Raw genomic sequence first — 14,670 nt, 5'->3', positions numbered from 1 at the left:
AAAAATCATAATATCTACCCTAATATTATATAAAAATATATATAATTAATATACAGTATTACTATAATATGATACTTAAAAAAAATATTTATTTGTTAAATTTACAATTAATTTATATATAGATATATTTTTTATAAAATAAACTAAATATTATAATTAATTACAATTTGTATTTTATTTTTAAATAAATAGAAAAATTAATCAAACTATTTAGATTAAAAATAAATAAATTTATATTTATTATTAACTATTAAGTTTATAAGTTTAATAGAAATAATAATAATTAAAAATACAAAAAAAAAATTTATTATTAAATAAGTGAGCAAGCACTATTTATTTTTATATATATCTTATTTATTATTAATAATAATTTATTATATATTAATTTGTTATATATTAATTTTTTTTTAAATTTAGTTTACATTTAACAAAAAAAATATTTAATATTTAATAGTAGAGTATTTTTTAATTAACAATATTTTATTTTCATTGCAAAAACAAATGCAACTGTTTTTCAATAGCCAGCCGGGCATCGGTCAGCACCTGTGGATCAGTTGGCTTTGTTTGAACCATATCCGATCCATGGGATGTACCGTTTATATAGACAGCTCGGGTACTATTGTTCAGATCATTCAGTACACTCAACGCATGCCACGGATCGACCGATCCATTGGGAAAGACAACATTTGTGACGTTAGGTTTGAAACCGCCGTAACCGGCGTTAAACTTGTCCACTGCTTTCTTGATTGACTCCGGCGTAAACTCATTGCCAAAAACATCGGTACACTGTTTGGTCCAGTAATCAACTGGAACTGAGTTCCGACCAAACGGACTGTCCTCGAGGCCAGTGGTTATAAAAAATGCTAACTCAGTGCACGTCTGGTAAGTCCATTGTCTCACTTGAAACACAAATTATGAATATATTATCATAATTTAGTAGAAAATTATTTTTATTTAACTGTTTTTATTATATATAAAAAGCAGTTAAATATTTATTTCTTATTTATAGTGTATTTAATATTAATTTAAAAAACTATTATAATATTAATTTAAAAAACTATTATAATATTAATTAAAAACTATTATAATATTAATTTAAAAAACTATTATAATATTAATTAAAAACTATTATAATATTAATTAAAAACTATTATAATATTTATTTTTTTAAAAAAAATTAATTATTAATTTAATAATATTAAATGATAAAAAATATTTTTAAAATTATTATTATTATCACTATTATTATATATAAAAAAATTAATTAATTAATATATTATTTTTTAGTTATTAATTTCCTAATATATACTGTATATAGCACTTACCCCCGCCCGGACTAACGGTGCTGTTTTGGACGTCTCTTTTAGTTGATTGACATATTTTATCCAATCATAATCCAAACATTTACCGCTCAGATACTCTGACTGGACACTAGCCAATCGTTCAACCGGTTGTTTGATGGACACATTGGTCATCATCATTGCGCACACTTTACCGACGCTTAACGGTATCTGTCCATCGTATTGAGCGGCCATACCCAACGGGACAATTAGGTTGAACTTAAGATTATGTACTGAATCCAGATCTGTACCATTCATTGGTGTACACAGATTGAACTGTTTGGTTAGTAGTTGGCAGCCTTGGGATGTTTTCAACTGATCCTCTATTTGTTTGAATGCTTCTCTATGTGTGTCATAAAAATAATAACATGTTTTTTATATAAATATATACAGTTTTATTAGTACATACCTGACCTGATTGGTACACTCAGTACCCAACGATTGGCTATCGACACCTAAATACTCTTTGAATTCGTACCGTACCTGAACCGGTGCACTACTGGCCACCGAACCGGCCACCGATTGGGGATATTTCTCACGAAACCAGGCGGCCAGTGATCCGGCATACGATCCGCCAAACGTTATCCATTTAGTTGTATTAGTTAGTGATAACTTTCCATTCAAATACCCGATAAACTCATCGGTATCTTTCAGGGCCTGTTCGACGGTCAGGTATCGCAAATTATCGACCGACAGATCCACAGTCGGTACCGACTGGCCATAGTATCGGTGTTCCAGTTCGACAGCTATGGCGTTAAATCTTGAGGCAAACTCGGCCATTGCACCCGTTGTTGCAAAATAGTCAGTTCCCTCAGCTTCTCCGTCCAACATTAGAAACACTGGTCCACCAGTTTTGTAATATTTATCATTTATATGATAACGCTATATAAATATTATTATTTAAAAAAAAATTTTTTTAAATATAATTATTAATTAATTTACATATAATTTGTTTTTTTACAGATTTATATACTGTATATACGGTATACTGTATATATAAACACAATTACCTGTTTGAAAGTACGGGTATCGCTTGTATTAAAATGATCGACTCGTTGGTCAAACCAATTATCCGGTAATGTTTGTATATGATTGTCGGGAACGGGTGGTCCACGCATACCATACATGTAGACAGATTGGCCGCTACATAATGTGCCGTACAATGTTGTATGTAATGTTAAAAAGGTATTCAATATAAATATAATAGATTTCATTTTTATTTATTTATTAAATTATAATTAATTATTATTATTAGTATACTTATAATTAAATTAAATGTTAAGTTTTTTTTACTAATAATAATAAAATTATTTTAATTGTATTTATATATATATTATTGAATTAATTTTCAACCTTAATGTACTCGGTTTAAATATGTTATTATTATTATTATTATTTGTTATTATAATTTAAAGTACTATAAAGTTTAATATATTATCTATCTATCTATTAAAACCACTTGAGATACAATTTAGTATAGCAGTGAATATTTGAGCTATTTTTTAAGGTTAATATACAGGTTGTATTGTACTTAAATGTCGGGCAATATGTGGTTAATATTATATGATTGTGTCGGTAAATAGGGTGACCATACATGCCATACATGTTTTTATTATTTTTTTTTAAAATGTTTTAACTGTATTATATTTATAAATACTGTATATATTAAATTTTTATTATTTATTTATATTATTATTTTTTTTAAATAAATATTATTGATATAATCAGTTTATTTAGGTTAAATGTTTTTTAATATTTCATTAATAATTTCACAATATCATAGTAATAATCTATAGTTAACAGATTAACTGGACCTTGTTGAACTGATTAATTTTATTAATTATTAATTTTCAACCTTGATGCACTCAGTTTAAATAAGTTACTGTATTATTATTATTATTATTATTACTATTAGCTTATTATCTAAACAAGTATTCAATAACTTATTTTATAATTTTGTAATTTAAATATATATCTATATTTATACAATTAAATAGATACAGTACTAGTTAATATTTTTTTTGAAAAAATAATATTATTATTAAAATTATTGGGAAAAAAATTTACATTAATATATATTTTTTAAAAATATTAATAATTTTAAATTCAAAATTAATTCATTCAATTAATATTATAATAATTTATTTTATTATTTTGTAATTTAAATATATATATACAGTATACCGGTATATATTTATTTAATATATATATTTTTTTTAAATATTATGCTATTATTATTAAAAATATTGGGGAAAAAGTTTACACTTAATATATATCAACAACAAAAATAATAATAATTTTAAATTCAAAATTAATTAATTCAATTAATATAATAATGTATTTTATTATTAGTATTTACAGTATTGAAAACTTACACTATTTATTTTATTATTATTGCAAAAACAATTGCAATTGTTTTTCAATAGTTTTTCGCGCATCAATCAGCACCCGGGGATCAGTTGGCTGTTCGGCCATCATATCCGATCCATGAGATGTACCCTCAATGAACACGGCTCGGGTACTGTTGTTCAGGTCGTGCAATACACTTAGCACTGACCACGGATCCAGTGAACCATTGGGAAACACCACATTTGTTAGGTTAGGTTTGGCACCGCCATAGTTGGCATTATGATCGTCGACGGCCCGCTGTATGGATTGGGCGGTGAATTCAGGGCCATAAATATCGGTACAATGTTTGACAAAACCGTCAACAGTTAGGTTATGTCCAAACGGACTACCGGGTAGGCTAGTAGTGGTAAAATCGCCAATCTCTGAACATGTCGTATAGATCCATTGTCGAGCTTATGTATGTTTGTATACAGTATATATAAGTGATTAGGTTTTTGTAGGGATTACCGGTCCTGGAAATCCTGTATAGTGATGGTAGACCAGACCCCACCCCCTGATTACCCCCATAGCACTTTCATAACTATGTTACATAAGTTATGAAAGTGCTATGGGGGGGTACTCAGTGAGGTCTGGGCTATCATCACTATACGGGATTCCCAGGACCGGGAAACGGTACAAAAACCAAGTGATTATTATTTAACATTTTTATAGCCCATACCCATGGATTGGACATCCGATGTCGTATTTTTCATCCTTTTAACGTACTTATTATAATCACAATCCAGACACTGGCCTCTGAGGAACAGTGACTGTACTTTTGCATATCTGTCTAACGGTGTCATCGAAGTATAGTTGGTCATCACTGCGCATACCTGACGGATACCCAGATCAGTTGTACCGTTATATTGTGCGGCCACTGCAAACGGTATGGCCAACGAATAGAGCATCTGATGTACGGAACCCGGATCTGTACCGTCCAATGGCTGACACAGATTGAATTGTTTGCCAATTGTTTGCCAACCTTTTATGGATTTCATCTGATCTTCTAATTGATGGACAGCCAGACTATACCAGTGGTAGTGATGTTATGTTTTTATATTAATAGCCCCACAATTGAGTTTAACAATAGCATACCTGATCTGTTTGGAGCACTCCGAGCCCAACGATTGGCTAACAACACCGAAATATTGTTTACAATCGTATATTGAATTAACTGTTGCACTACTGGCCACAGCACCGGCTACTGAATGCGGGTATTTTTCCCGGAACAAAGCGGCCAGTGCTCCGGCATACGATCCGCCAAATACTATCCATTTAGTATTAATAAGTGATAGTTTCTTATTTAAATAATCGATAAACTGTTCCGTATCTTTGAGTGCCTGTTTGATGGACAGGTATCTCAGATTTTCGGTGGATAGATCTTCCGTAGGCATCGATTTACCATAGAATCGATGCTCGAGGTCTACGGTCATTGCGTTAAATTTTTCAGCATACTTGGCCACACCACCCTGGGTTATAAAAAAATCGCTGGCCTCTGACTCCCCGTCCAACATTAGAAATACCGGTCCACCCGTTTTGTAGTATTTATAGTTTATAAAATATCGCTATTGTTGTGTGTGTGTGTGTGTGTGTGTGTGTGTGTGTGTGTGTGTGTGTGTTAGTAGTTTTTTATTTGTTTTGTTTAATAGGATTATTTGAAAAAACAATAAATTAATATTTACAGTATTAATGGGATATTTTATTAAATAAATTTATATATTTATATATAATAAATTTATATATTTATATATAATAAATTTATATATTTATATATAATAAATTTATATATTTATATATAATAAATTTATATATTTATATATAATAAATTTATATATTTATATATAATAAATTTATATATTTATATATAATAAATTTATATATTTATATATAATAAATTTATATATATATAATTAATTAACACAATTACCTGTTTGAAAGTACGGATATCGCTAGTGTTAAAATGATCCACTCGTTGGTCAAACCAATTATCCGGTAATGTATTGACATAATTGTCGCCAATGGGTGGTCGTAGTACTGGTCGGGTAGCAAATAGTTGTCTATTATTATTATTATTAGCACTAATACAGGTGCCGGTGTATAATAGTGTGTATAAAGTTATTAGAGTATTCAATATAAATATTTTCATTTTTTAATTATATTAGTATTAGTTTTTTATTATTATTATTTTTTTAATAACTAAAAAGTAACTAAAATTTTTTTTTAATAATTACTATAAAGTTATATTTTTATTATGTTATGGGATATCTATTTATATACATGTATTGTTTATCTATTTTTTTTTATAATTGTTATTTTATCAGTTTATTTAGGGTAAGTGGACCTTAATGTACTATTACTACATATTGATTGTATTGAATTAATTGATTGAATTAATTTTTATTAAGCACTTAACTTAATTATAATCTTTTTTTTATTATCATTTAGTTTTCAATTTCATTAATAAATTTATTTTATTATTATTGTTAAATTAACTAAAAGATATTATTAAAAAAAAGTTACAACAATTTTATGAAAAAAAATTAATTAACAATTTTTTTTTAGTTTTAAATACTTGAGGAAAATAAATATTAATTTATACAAAATAAAAAATGTTATAACATTTAAAATCATTTATTAATTAATAACTTAGCTTATTGTCTATAATTTTTTATATTATTTTACTAATAAATTAATTAGTTTATAAAAAAATATGTTTATTACTAAATTATAAGTACTTATAATATAATTTAATCATATATTTAACCAGTGATTACAAAATTGAAATAATAATATGTTTTAATATTTGCTATTTAATATATATTTATAATAATATGATTTTTATTAAATAACTAAATTATAAAACAAATGTAATGTCAATCTAAGTAATATCTATATATACACACAATATATAACAGTTAATAACAACAACAAAAATAATAATAATATAAATTAAAGTATATTTCAATTAATTATTATTACTATTATATTATTATTATAATTATAACCAATTATTTATTTTATTGCAAAAACAATTGCAACTGTTTTTCAATGGCCAGCCGGGCATCGGTCAGCTCCTGGGGATCATTGGGTAGCGATTGCAACATATCTGCCCCATGGGATGTACTATTCATGTAAATAGCACGGGTAGTCGGATTCAAGTCCGTCAATACACTCAACGCATGCCACGGATCGACAGCACCGTTAGTAAACACAACGTTTGTAACGTCCGGTTTGAAACCGCCGTACAAACGGTTAGTCCTGTTAACGGCCGTCTGTATGAACTCAGGGCTAAACTGTTTGCCATAGATATCCACACATTGTTTAGTAAAAAATTCTAATGGAATCGAGTTTTGTCCGAACGGACTGTCCTCGAGGCCAGTGGTCATAAATAAGCCTAACTCAGCGCACATTTGGTAATACCATTGTCTCACTGATTAAACAAAAAATAAATATTATCTTAATTTAGTACAAAATTATAATTATTTTTATTTTAACTTTTATTTATAGAAAAAAAACACAAACAGTTAAATATTAATTTCCTATTTATAGTATATTTTAATGTTAATTATAATTATAAATATAATATTAATTTAAAAAACTATTATAATATTAATTTAAAAAACTATTATAATATTAATTTAAAAATTATTATAATTATTATACTATAGTTTAATACAGTTGTATATCACACTTACCGCCGGCTTTTACCGATGGGGATGTTTTTGATGTATTTTTCAGATCTTTAATACTTTCATTGTAGTCGTGGGCCACACACTGACCTTTGCTATATTTAGCACTCAATTTGGCCCATCTGTCCAATGGTGTCGACCCAGTAGTATCGTTGGTGGTGGTGGTCATGATTGCACATACCTCACTGACACCCATTGTATATGGCCGGCCATCGTATTGTGCGGCCACACCAAACGCTGCCAACAACTGGATCATCATATTGTGCAGTGAATCGATATCGACGGCTGTCCCATTCAATGGCGTACACAAATTGAACAGTTTGCTAATGGCCTGACAGCCCTCCGGTGTCTTCAACTGATCATACAATTGGCGAACAGCTTCTCTATATTATCCACAAAAAAAATTATTAATATACACACATATACATACATATACACTCATATACACACATATACACACATATACACATATATACACACACATATACACACATATACACACATATACACACATATACACACATATACAATCAGACACACACATACAATCAGACACACACATACAATCAGACACACACATATACACACATATACACACATATACACACATATACACACATATACACACATATACACACATATACACACATATATACACACACATACATTCAGACACACACATATACACACATATATACACACACATACATTCAGACACACACACATACCTGATCTGATTGGTACACTCGGTGCCCAACGATTGGCTAACACCCGTAAAATATCCCTGAAACTCGTAGACAGCATTAACCGGTGCACTACTGGCCACCGAACCGGCCACTACGTGCGGATATCTTTCCCGAAACCAAGCGGCCAGATTTCCCGAATATGATCCACCAAATACTATCCATTTACTACTACTACTGTCCAACGATAGATGTTTGTTAGCAAACTTGATAAACTCATCCGTGTCTTTGAGCGCCTGTTCGACGGTCAGGTATCGCAAATTATCGACCGATAGATCCTCGGTCGGTACCGACTGGCCATAGAATCGGTGTTCCAGTTCTATAGCTAATGCACCAAATCGTTGGGCATACCGGGCCATTGCACCGGCAGTTGCAAAATAGTCAGTTCCTTCAGCTTCTCCGTCCAACATTAGAAACACTGGTCCACCAGTTTTGTAATATTTATTGTTTATAAAGTAACGCTATTATTATTGTGTGTGTTTGTGTGTGTGTGTGTGTGTGTGTGTGTGTGTGTGTGTGTGTGTGTGTTAGTAGTGTTTGAAATTTTTTAAAAAATTCAATTAATTATTATTAACATTATTAATGATATATATATAACACAATTACCTGTTTGAAAGTACGGGTATCGCTAGTGTTAAAGTGATCCACTAGTTGGTGGTCAAACCAATTGTCTGGCAATGTTTGGATATGATTGTCGGGAATGGGTATCCGCCACCACCGACCCATACCATACCTGTGTACGGGTCGACTATTACCAACTGATGGTAGTCTATTTGCACTAATACAGGTGCTGTAATACAGCAATAAGGCGTTCAATAGAAATATTGTTAATTTCATTATTATTTATTAATAATAGTTATTATTATTTTTTTAAATTTTTATATTATATTATAATACTTATTAAAGGATTAATGTACCATGTACAATTAAATAATACAAAAAAAAATAATTACCAATTATTTATATATATATATATATATATTGAATATATAATCAGTTTATCTAGGTTAAGTAGTTTCATACTGGTCTATTAGATTAGTATCCATTGATTAACCTTGTTGCACTTAATTTATTATTATTATTATTATTATTATTATTAATAATAATAAACTTATTTTTTATTATCTAATTATTTTTTTAATAAAAAATTTCACAATTTATCTATTAAAATAAAACTACTTCAGATATCTGGGATTACAAAAATAAAATATCATATATTATTAAATTATATAATAATAATTTCAATATATAATATATAAATAGATATTTACTTTATTTTTATTTAATATTTGATATTATATTTTGTATTATGTCATTAATACAATAATCTTAATAATAACAATATCATTAATAATATAATTTTTATAGTATTTATATTGAATATTAAAAATATATATATTTAACACATTTGTTTTTTAAGCATTATTTTTGCTATTTTTATGCTAAATATTTTTTTTGTTATATAATTGTAACTATCAATAATAAAAAATGATGATAACTTTAAAACTTTTTTTTCAATAAATAATTTATAATATTGTTGAGGAAATTGAAACTCTATAAGTATTAATAGTTTTTTTCAGTTTTATTACTATACTCTATAAGTATTTAAATAAAAAGTTTTAAATATTGTTATAATATATATTATATTATATTAATAATCATCAAGTAATTAGAAAATTATATTATATTAATTATCTTGTTTTTTTACTCAATTTATTATTATTAATATAATTAAAAATAAAATTATTATTTTTTGTTAAAAAAATTAATTTATTACAAATTACAAAAACTTTTATATAACAAATATTGTTACTAAATATTATAATAATATATAGAAACATTAGATACTGTATATATATAAAATTGATTTATATGTATAATTATATTTAAATTATAAATTATTACTACTATAATAAGTTATTATAGTATTGATATTATATTCAACTTATTTTATTGCAAAAACAATTGCAACTGTTTTTCAATAGCCAGCCGGGCATCGGTCAGCTCCTTGGGATCATTGGGAAACGGTTGCAACATATCTGCCCCATGGGATGTACTTTTCATGTAAATAGCACGGGTAGTCGGATTCAGATCCGACAATACACTTCTCAAATGCCACGGATCGACAGCACCGTTAGGAAACACAACATTAGTGACGTCCGGTTTGAAACCTCCATATAAACGGTTAGTCCTATTAACGGCCGTCTGTATGAACTCTGGGCTAAACTGTTTGCCATAGATATCCATACATTGTTTAGTAAAAAATTCCAACGGAATCGAGTTATAGCCGAACGGACTGTCCTCGAGGCCAGTGGTCATAAAAAAGCCAAACTCAGCGCACATTTGGTAAAACCATTGGCGATCTATATATTAATATATAAATATATATATTATTTTAGATATTATAATAAATTATTGTAATTATATTGAATTATATTAAATAAATACAGATATACTTATCATAATATAATTTTATACAATTACTATATTATAATAGGTTTTTTAAGTAAAAAATATAAAATAGATTTTACTAAATATAATGTAATAATAATAATAATAACATATCATATAATAATAATAATAATAATAATAATAATAATAATATTGATGACAATTTTTGAAATATTATTATTATTATCTAACACTTACCGCCAGTTTTAACAAAAGGCGATGTTTTTGATGTATTTCTCATACCATCGATACTATGATTGTAGTCGTGATCAATACACCGACCACTGGCAAACTGTTTCCTCAATTTCGCCCACCGGTCCAATGGTATGGGTGTCGACCGGTTGGTCATCACTGAGCAAACTTCACGCAGCCCTAGTATACCTGGCCGGCCATCGTATTGTGCGGCCACACCAAACGGTCCGACCAATGCTAGCATCATGGCGTGTACCGAATCCATAACTGTCCCGTTCAATGGCGTACACAAATTGAATTGTTTGCTAATGGCCTGACAGCCCTCCGGTGTCTTCAATTGATCATACAATTGGCGAACAGCTTCTCTATGTTATCCAAAATAGATAATAGATAATTATTTTTTGTGTATATACTACTACTACTACTACTATTACTACTTCTACTACTACTACCACTACAACTACCACAACCACTACCACAACCACTACCACTACTACCACCACCACTACTACTACTACTACTACTACTACTACTACTACTACTATTACTACTATTACTACTATTACTACTATTACTACTACTACTACCACTACTACTACCACTACTACTACTATTACTACTACTATTGTCCATACCTGATCTGATCGGTGCAATCGGTGCCAAACAGTTTGCCGTCACCAAAATAGTCTTTGAACTCATAGAGTGCATCAACCGGTGCACTACTGGCCACCGAACCGGCCACTGAATGCGGATATTTCTCACGAAACCAGGCGGCCAATGATCCCGAATACGAACCGCCAAATACTATCCATTTACTCGTACTGTTCAGCGATAACTTTCCGTTCAAATACCGGATAAATTCATCTGTATCTTTGAGTGCCTGTTCAACGGTCAGGTATCGCAAATTATCAACCGATAGATCCTCGGTCGGTATCGACTGGCCATAGAATCGATGTTCCAGTTCTACAGCTAATGCACCAAATCGTTGGGCATACCGGGCCATTGCACCGGCAGTTGCAAAATAGTCAGTTCCTTCAGCTTCTCCGTCCAACATTAGAAATACTGGTCCACCAGTTTTGTAAAATTTATTGTTTATAAAGTAACGCTATTATTGTGTGTGTGTGTGTGTGTGTGTGTGTGTGTGTGTGTGTGTGTGTGTGTGTGTGTGTGTGTGTGTGTGTGTATGTTAGTAGTGTTTGAAATAAGCAAAAAATCAATTAATTATTATTATATTATAATTCAATATATAATTCAATAATATTATTATAATAATAATAAAATTATATAATTATAATAAATATATAATAATTAATAATAATTAATATATAAGTAAAAATATATATAATTAAAATATAATATAGTAATATATTATAATTATAATATTATAAGTATTAATAATATATATAAATAATAACACAATTACCTGTTTGTAAGTACGGGTATCGCTAGTGTTAAAGTGATCGACTCGTTGGTCAAACCAATTATCGGGTAATGTATTAACATATTTGTCGGCAATTGGCAATTGAAACATACTATTATACTTGGGTAGCATCGGTTGATCACCAATTACTAGTAGTCTAGTATTTTCATCACTAATACAGGTGCTTATGCTGAACAACAACAACAATAATAGGCCATTCAATAGAAATATTGTAAAATTCATTATTATTTATTTATTTTATTGTTTAATAATATTTATTATAATAATTCTTATAATTATTTTTTTAGTACTAAATTATTATACTATTAAATAAAATTAAATGCTTAATGTACAATTAATAATAATAATAATTTAAAAATAACTTTAATATTTTTTATAATATATATATGCTATATATATATATATATATTTATAAATTCAATATAATCAGTTTATCTAGGTTAAGTGTTTTGTTTTATTATTATACAGTGCAATTTATCTTGTTGAACTTAAAAATAATTATATTTAAAAACGTTTTTTTTAAATTATCAATTTTTTATAGTTTTTTTTCCTTTACTAAAATTTCCAAACAATTTATCTAAATGATTGAGATATACTTTATATTAAAAAAAATTATGTATAAAAAACAATTTACAATATATAGGTATAATCTTTATTATATATATATTAATATTTTTTATTTTTTTAAAAAAAATCAGTCAATAATCATAATTATAAAATAAATATTTAGTAATTATTTTTTTTATATATTATATAATAAATTGTATAATTTTTATTGAGAGTATTATTATTTTAATACAGTATTATTAAAGTACTTATAATCTAAATATTTAACTAAAAACTTAATTTAATTTATAATTAATAAAATAACATTTACTTCAAAAACAATTGTATTTGTTTTTCGATGGCCAGCCGTCCGTCGATCAGTTCCTGTGAATCACTGGCCAACGGGCCTAACATATCCGTCCCGTGAGAGGTACTGTTCATTAGTATAGCTCGTATAGACTGATTGTTGTTGTTTAGGTCGTTGACTATACTCAGTACATGATAGGGATCGACAGCTCCGTTAACAAACACAACGTTTGTTAGGTCCGACCCTGGATTCAGGCCACCATAGTTGGCATTAGTACGGTTGACCCGAGTCTGGATAAACTCCCCGGTAATATATGGACCGTAAATAGCGGCACACCATTTCTGATAGTAATCAATGGGTACGGATTGGTTGCCGAAGGGACTGTCCGCTAGGTCAGTGGTCACAAAAAAACCTAACTGGGTGCATGCCTGGTAAAACCATTGACGTACTAAACAATATATACAGTATATATATATTTATTCAAAATTAATTAATAAATAAACAATAGTTGTGTACTAAAATTGTTTGTTTTTTTAAACAATATAATTTATAAATATATTATTTTTATAAATATAGTATTTTTATAACTATAGTATTTTTTATAAATATAGTATTTTTATAAATATAGTATTTTTTATAAATATAGTATTTTTAAAAATATAGTATTTTTTTATAAATATATTATTTTTATAAATATAGTATCTTTTATTAATTATTATTATAAATTTATTAATTAAAAATTTTAATTAAAATTTTTTTTTGTATAACACTTACCACCGGATTTGACTTTTGTCGCTGTTTTTGACGTTTGTTTTAAGTCATTAATTGACTTATTGTAGTCATAGTCTACACAATTATCCAAATGTATTGAATTGTACTTAGACTGGACTGTTGCCAACCTTTTTAACGGTGTTGTTGTTGGTGTTGTCGACCCAACAACACCAGTATCGTTGGTGGTAGTCATCATCAAACTACATGCCTGATCAATACCCAGTGTACCGGGTCGGCTATTATATTGTGCGGCCACACCAAACGTTATAATCAAACTTAACTTTAGGCTGTGTACTGTATTTAAGTCGGTACCCATCAATGGTGTACACAAATTAAACAATTTGTCAATGGTATGCCAGCCCTCCTCTGGTGGTGTTGTTTTCAACTGGTCATCCAATTGATGGACAGCCTCACTATAAAGGGATATCATCATCAGTAAATCATCATCAAGGTAAATTACACTATAATTTATAAATGTTTAGCATTTTACATACACATACACATACACATACACATACACATACACATACACATACACATACACATACACATACACATACACATACATACCTGATCTGATTAGTGCAGTCGGCGCCCAACACATGGCTAACACCGCCAAAATACTCTTTAAAATCATAGCGCGCCTCAACCGGTGCACTACTGGCCACCGAACCGGCCACTGCTTGCGGGTATTTTTCCCGAAGCCAGGCGACCAGATTTCCAGCATACGATCCGCCAAATGCTATCCATTTTGTATTTTTAGTATTCAGTGATAACTTTCTATTCATATATCCGACAAACT

The 14,670-nt window shown here is 28.7% G+C and overlaps 4 protein-coding genes across 4 annotated transcripts in view; all 4 read right to left on the bottom strand.

Annotated features, from left to right (window-relative positions):
• Positions 1-486: 486 nt before the first annotated feature.
• Positions 487-2,477, bottom strand: LOC128955094 (putative serine protease K12H4.7). Its single transcript, XM_054300731.1, has 4 exons — positions 2,351-2,477; positions 1,750-2,192; positions 1,326-1,683; positions 487-879 (listed from the first exon to the last, which is right to left on the bottom strand). The coding sequence occupies exons 1-4, from the start codon at positions 2,465-2,467 to the stop codon at positions 487-489; spliced, it is 1,311 nt and encodes a 436-aa protein (XP_054156706.1). The 5' UTR covers positions 2,468-2,477.
• A 667-nt stretch (positions 2,478-3,144) lies between these two features.
• LOC128955093 (putative serine protease K12H4.7) lies at positions 3,145-5,874 on the bottom strand. Its single transcript, XM_054300729.1, has 5 exons — positions 5,656-5,874; positions 4,824-5,293; positions 4,408-4,754; positions 3,751-4,141; positions 3,145-3,154 (listed from the first exon to the last, which is right to left on the bottom strand). Exons 1-5 carry the CDS (start codon positions 5,872-5,874, stop codon positions 3,145-3,147), a joined length of 1,437 nt encoding a protein of 478 aa, XP_054156704.1.
• Positions 5,875-6,745: 871 nt separating this feature from the next.
• Positions 6,746-8,570, bottom strand: LOC128955091 (thymus-specific serine protease-like). The gene is made up of 3 exons (XM_054300727.1): positions 8,146-8,570; positions 7,424-7,800; positions 6,746-7,158 (listed from the first exon to the last, which is right to left on the bottom strand). The coding sequence occupies exons 1-3, from the start codon at positions 8,568-8,570 to the stop codon at positions 6,746-6,748; spliced, it is 1,215 nt and encodes a 404-aa protein (XP_054156702.1).
• A 1,540-nt stretch (positions 8,571-10,110) lies between these two features.
• Positions 10,111-14,670, bottom strand: part of LOC128955089 (uncharacterized) — an 8,601-nt gene continuing 4,041 nt past the window's right edge. The window contains exons 3-9 of the mRNA XM_054300726.1: positions 14,439-14,670; positions 13,872-14,281; positions 13,131-13,545; positions 12,227-12,413; positions 11,439-11,908; positions 10,810-11,168; positions 10,111-10,523 (exon numbers count right to left, since the gene is read on the bottom strand). The exon at positions 14,439-14,670 is cut by the window's right edge and continues 244 nt beyond it. Of these exons, the coding sequence (XP_054156701.1) occupies positions 10,111-10,523; positions 10,810-11,168; positions 11,439-11,908; positions 12,227-12,413; positions 13,131-13,545; positions 13,872-14,281; positions 14,439-14,670 (2,486 nt within the window). The remainder of the gene's footprint in view (positions 10,524-10,809; positions 11,169-11,438; positions 11,909-12,226; positions 12,414-13,130; positions 13,546-13,871; positions 14,282-14,438) is intronic.

The sequence above is a fragment of the Oppia nitens genome, unplaced genomic scaffold (assembly GCF_028296485.1).
Source record: "Oppia nitens isolate AA-2021 unplaced genomic scaffold, nextdenovo-longstitch-racon4-pilon3 scaffold2_pilon_pilon_pilon, whole genome shotgun sequence".
NCBI lineage: Eukaryota > Metazoa > Arthropoda > Arachnida > Sarcoptiformes > Oppiidae > Oppia > Oppia nitens.
This window is presented reverse-complemented; position numbering and strand designations above follow the sequence as displayed.

Bases quoted from the DNA above. Each gene is read 5' to 3' on its own strand.
- LOC128955094 (XM_054300731.1), bottom strand. From the start codon at position 2,467: ATGTATGGTATGCGTGGACCACCCGTTCCCGACAATCATATACAAACA. The intron at 2,193-2,350 runs GTAATTGTGTTT...AAATATTACAAA, and splicing joins ATACCCGTACTTTCAAACAG to ACTGGTGGACCAGTGTTTCT. The intron at 880-1,325 runs GTAAGTGCTATA...TGGACTTACCAG, and splicing joins CACCGTTAGTCCGGGCGGGG to ACGTGCACTGAGTTAGCATT.
- LOC128955093 (XM_054300729.1), bottom strand. From the start codon at position 5,874: ATGAAAATATTTATATTGAATACTCTAATAACTTTATACACACTATTA. The intron at 4,755-4,823 runs GTATGCTATTGT...CCACTGGTATAG, and splicing joins GAGTGCTCCAAACAGATCAG to TCTGGCTGTCCATCAATTAG. The intron at 4,142-4,407 runs GTATGGGCTATA...AACATACATAAG, and splicing joins ATCGGATGTCCAATCCATGG to CTCGACAATGGATCTATACG.
- LOC128955091 (XM_054300727.1), bottom strand. From the start codon at position 8,570: ATGTTGGACGGAGAAGCTGAAGGAACTGACTATTTTGCAACTGCCGGT. The intron at 7,801-8,145 runs GTATGTGTGTGT...TGGATAATATAG, and splicing joins GAGTGTACCAATCAGATCAG to AGAAGCTGTTCGCCAATTGT. The intron at 7,159-7,423 runs GTAAGTGTGATA...TTGTTTAATCAG, and splicing joins CCCATCGGTAAAAGCCGGCG to TGAGACAATGGTATTACCAA.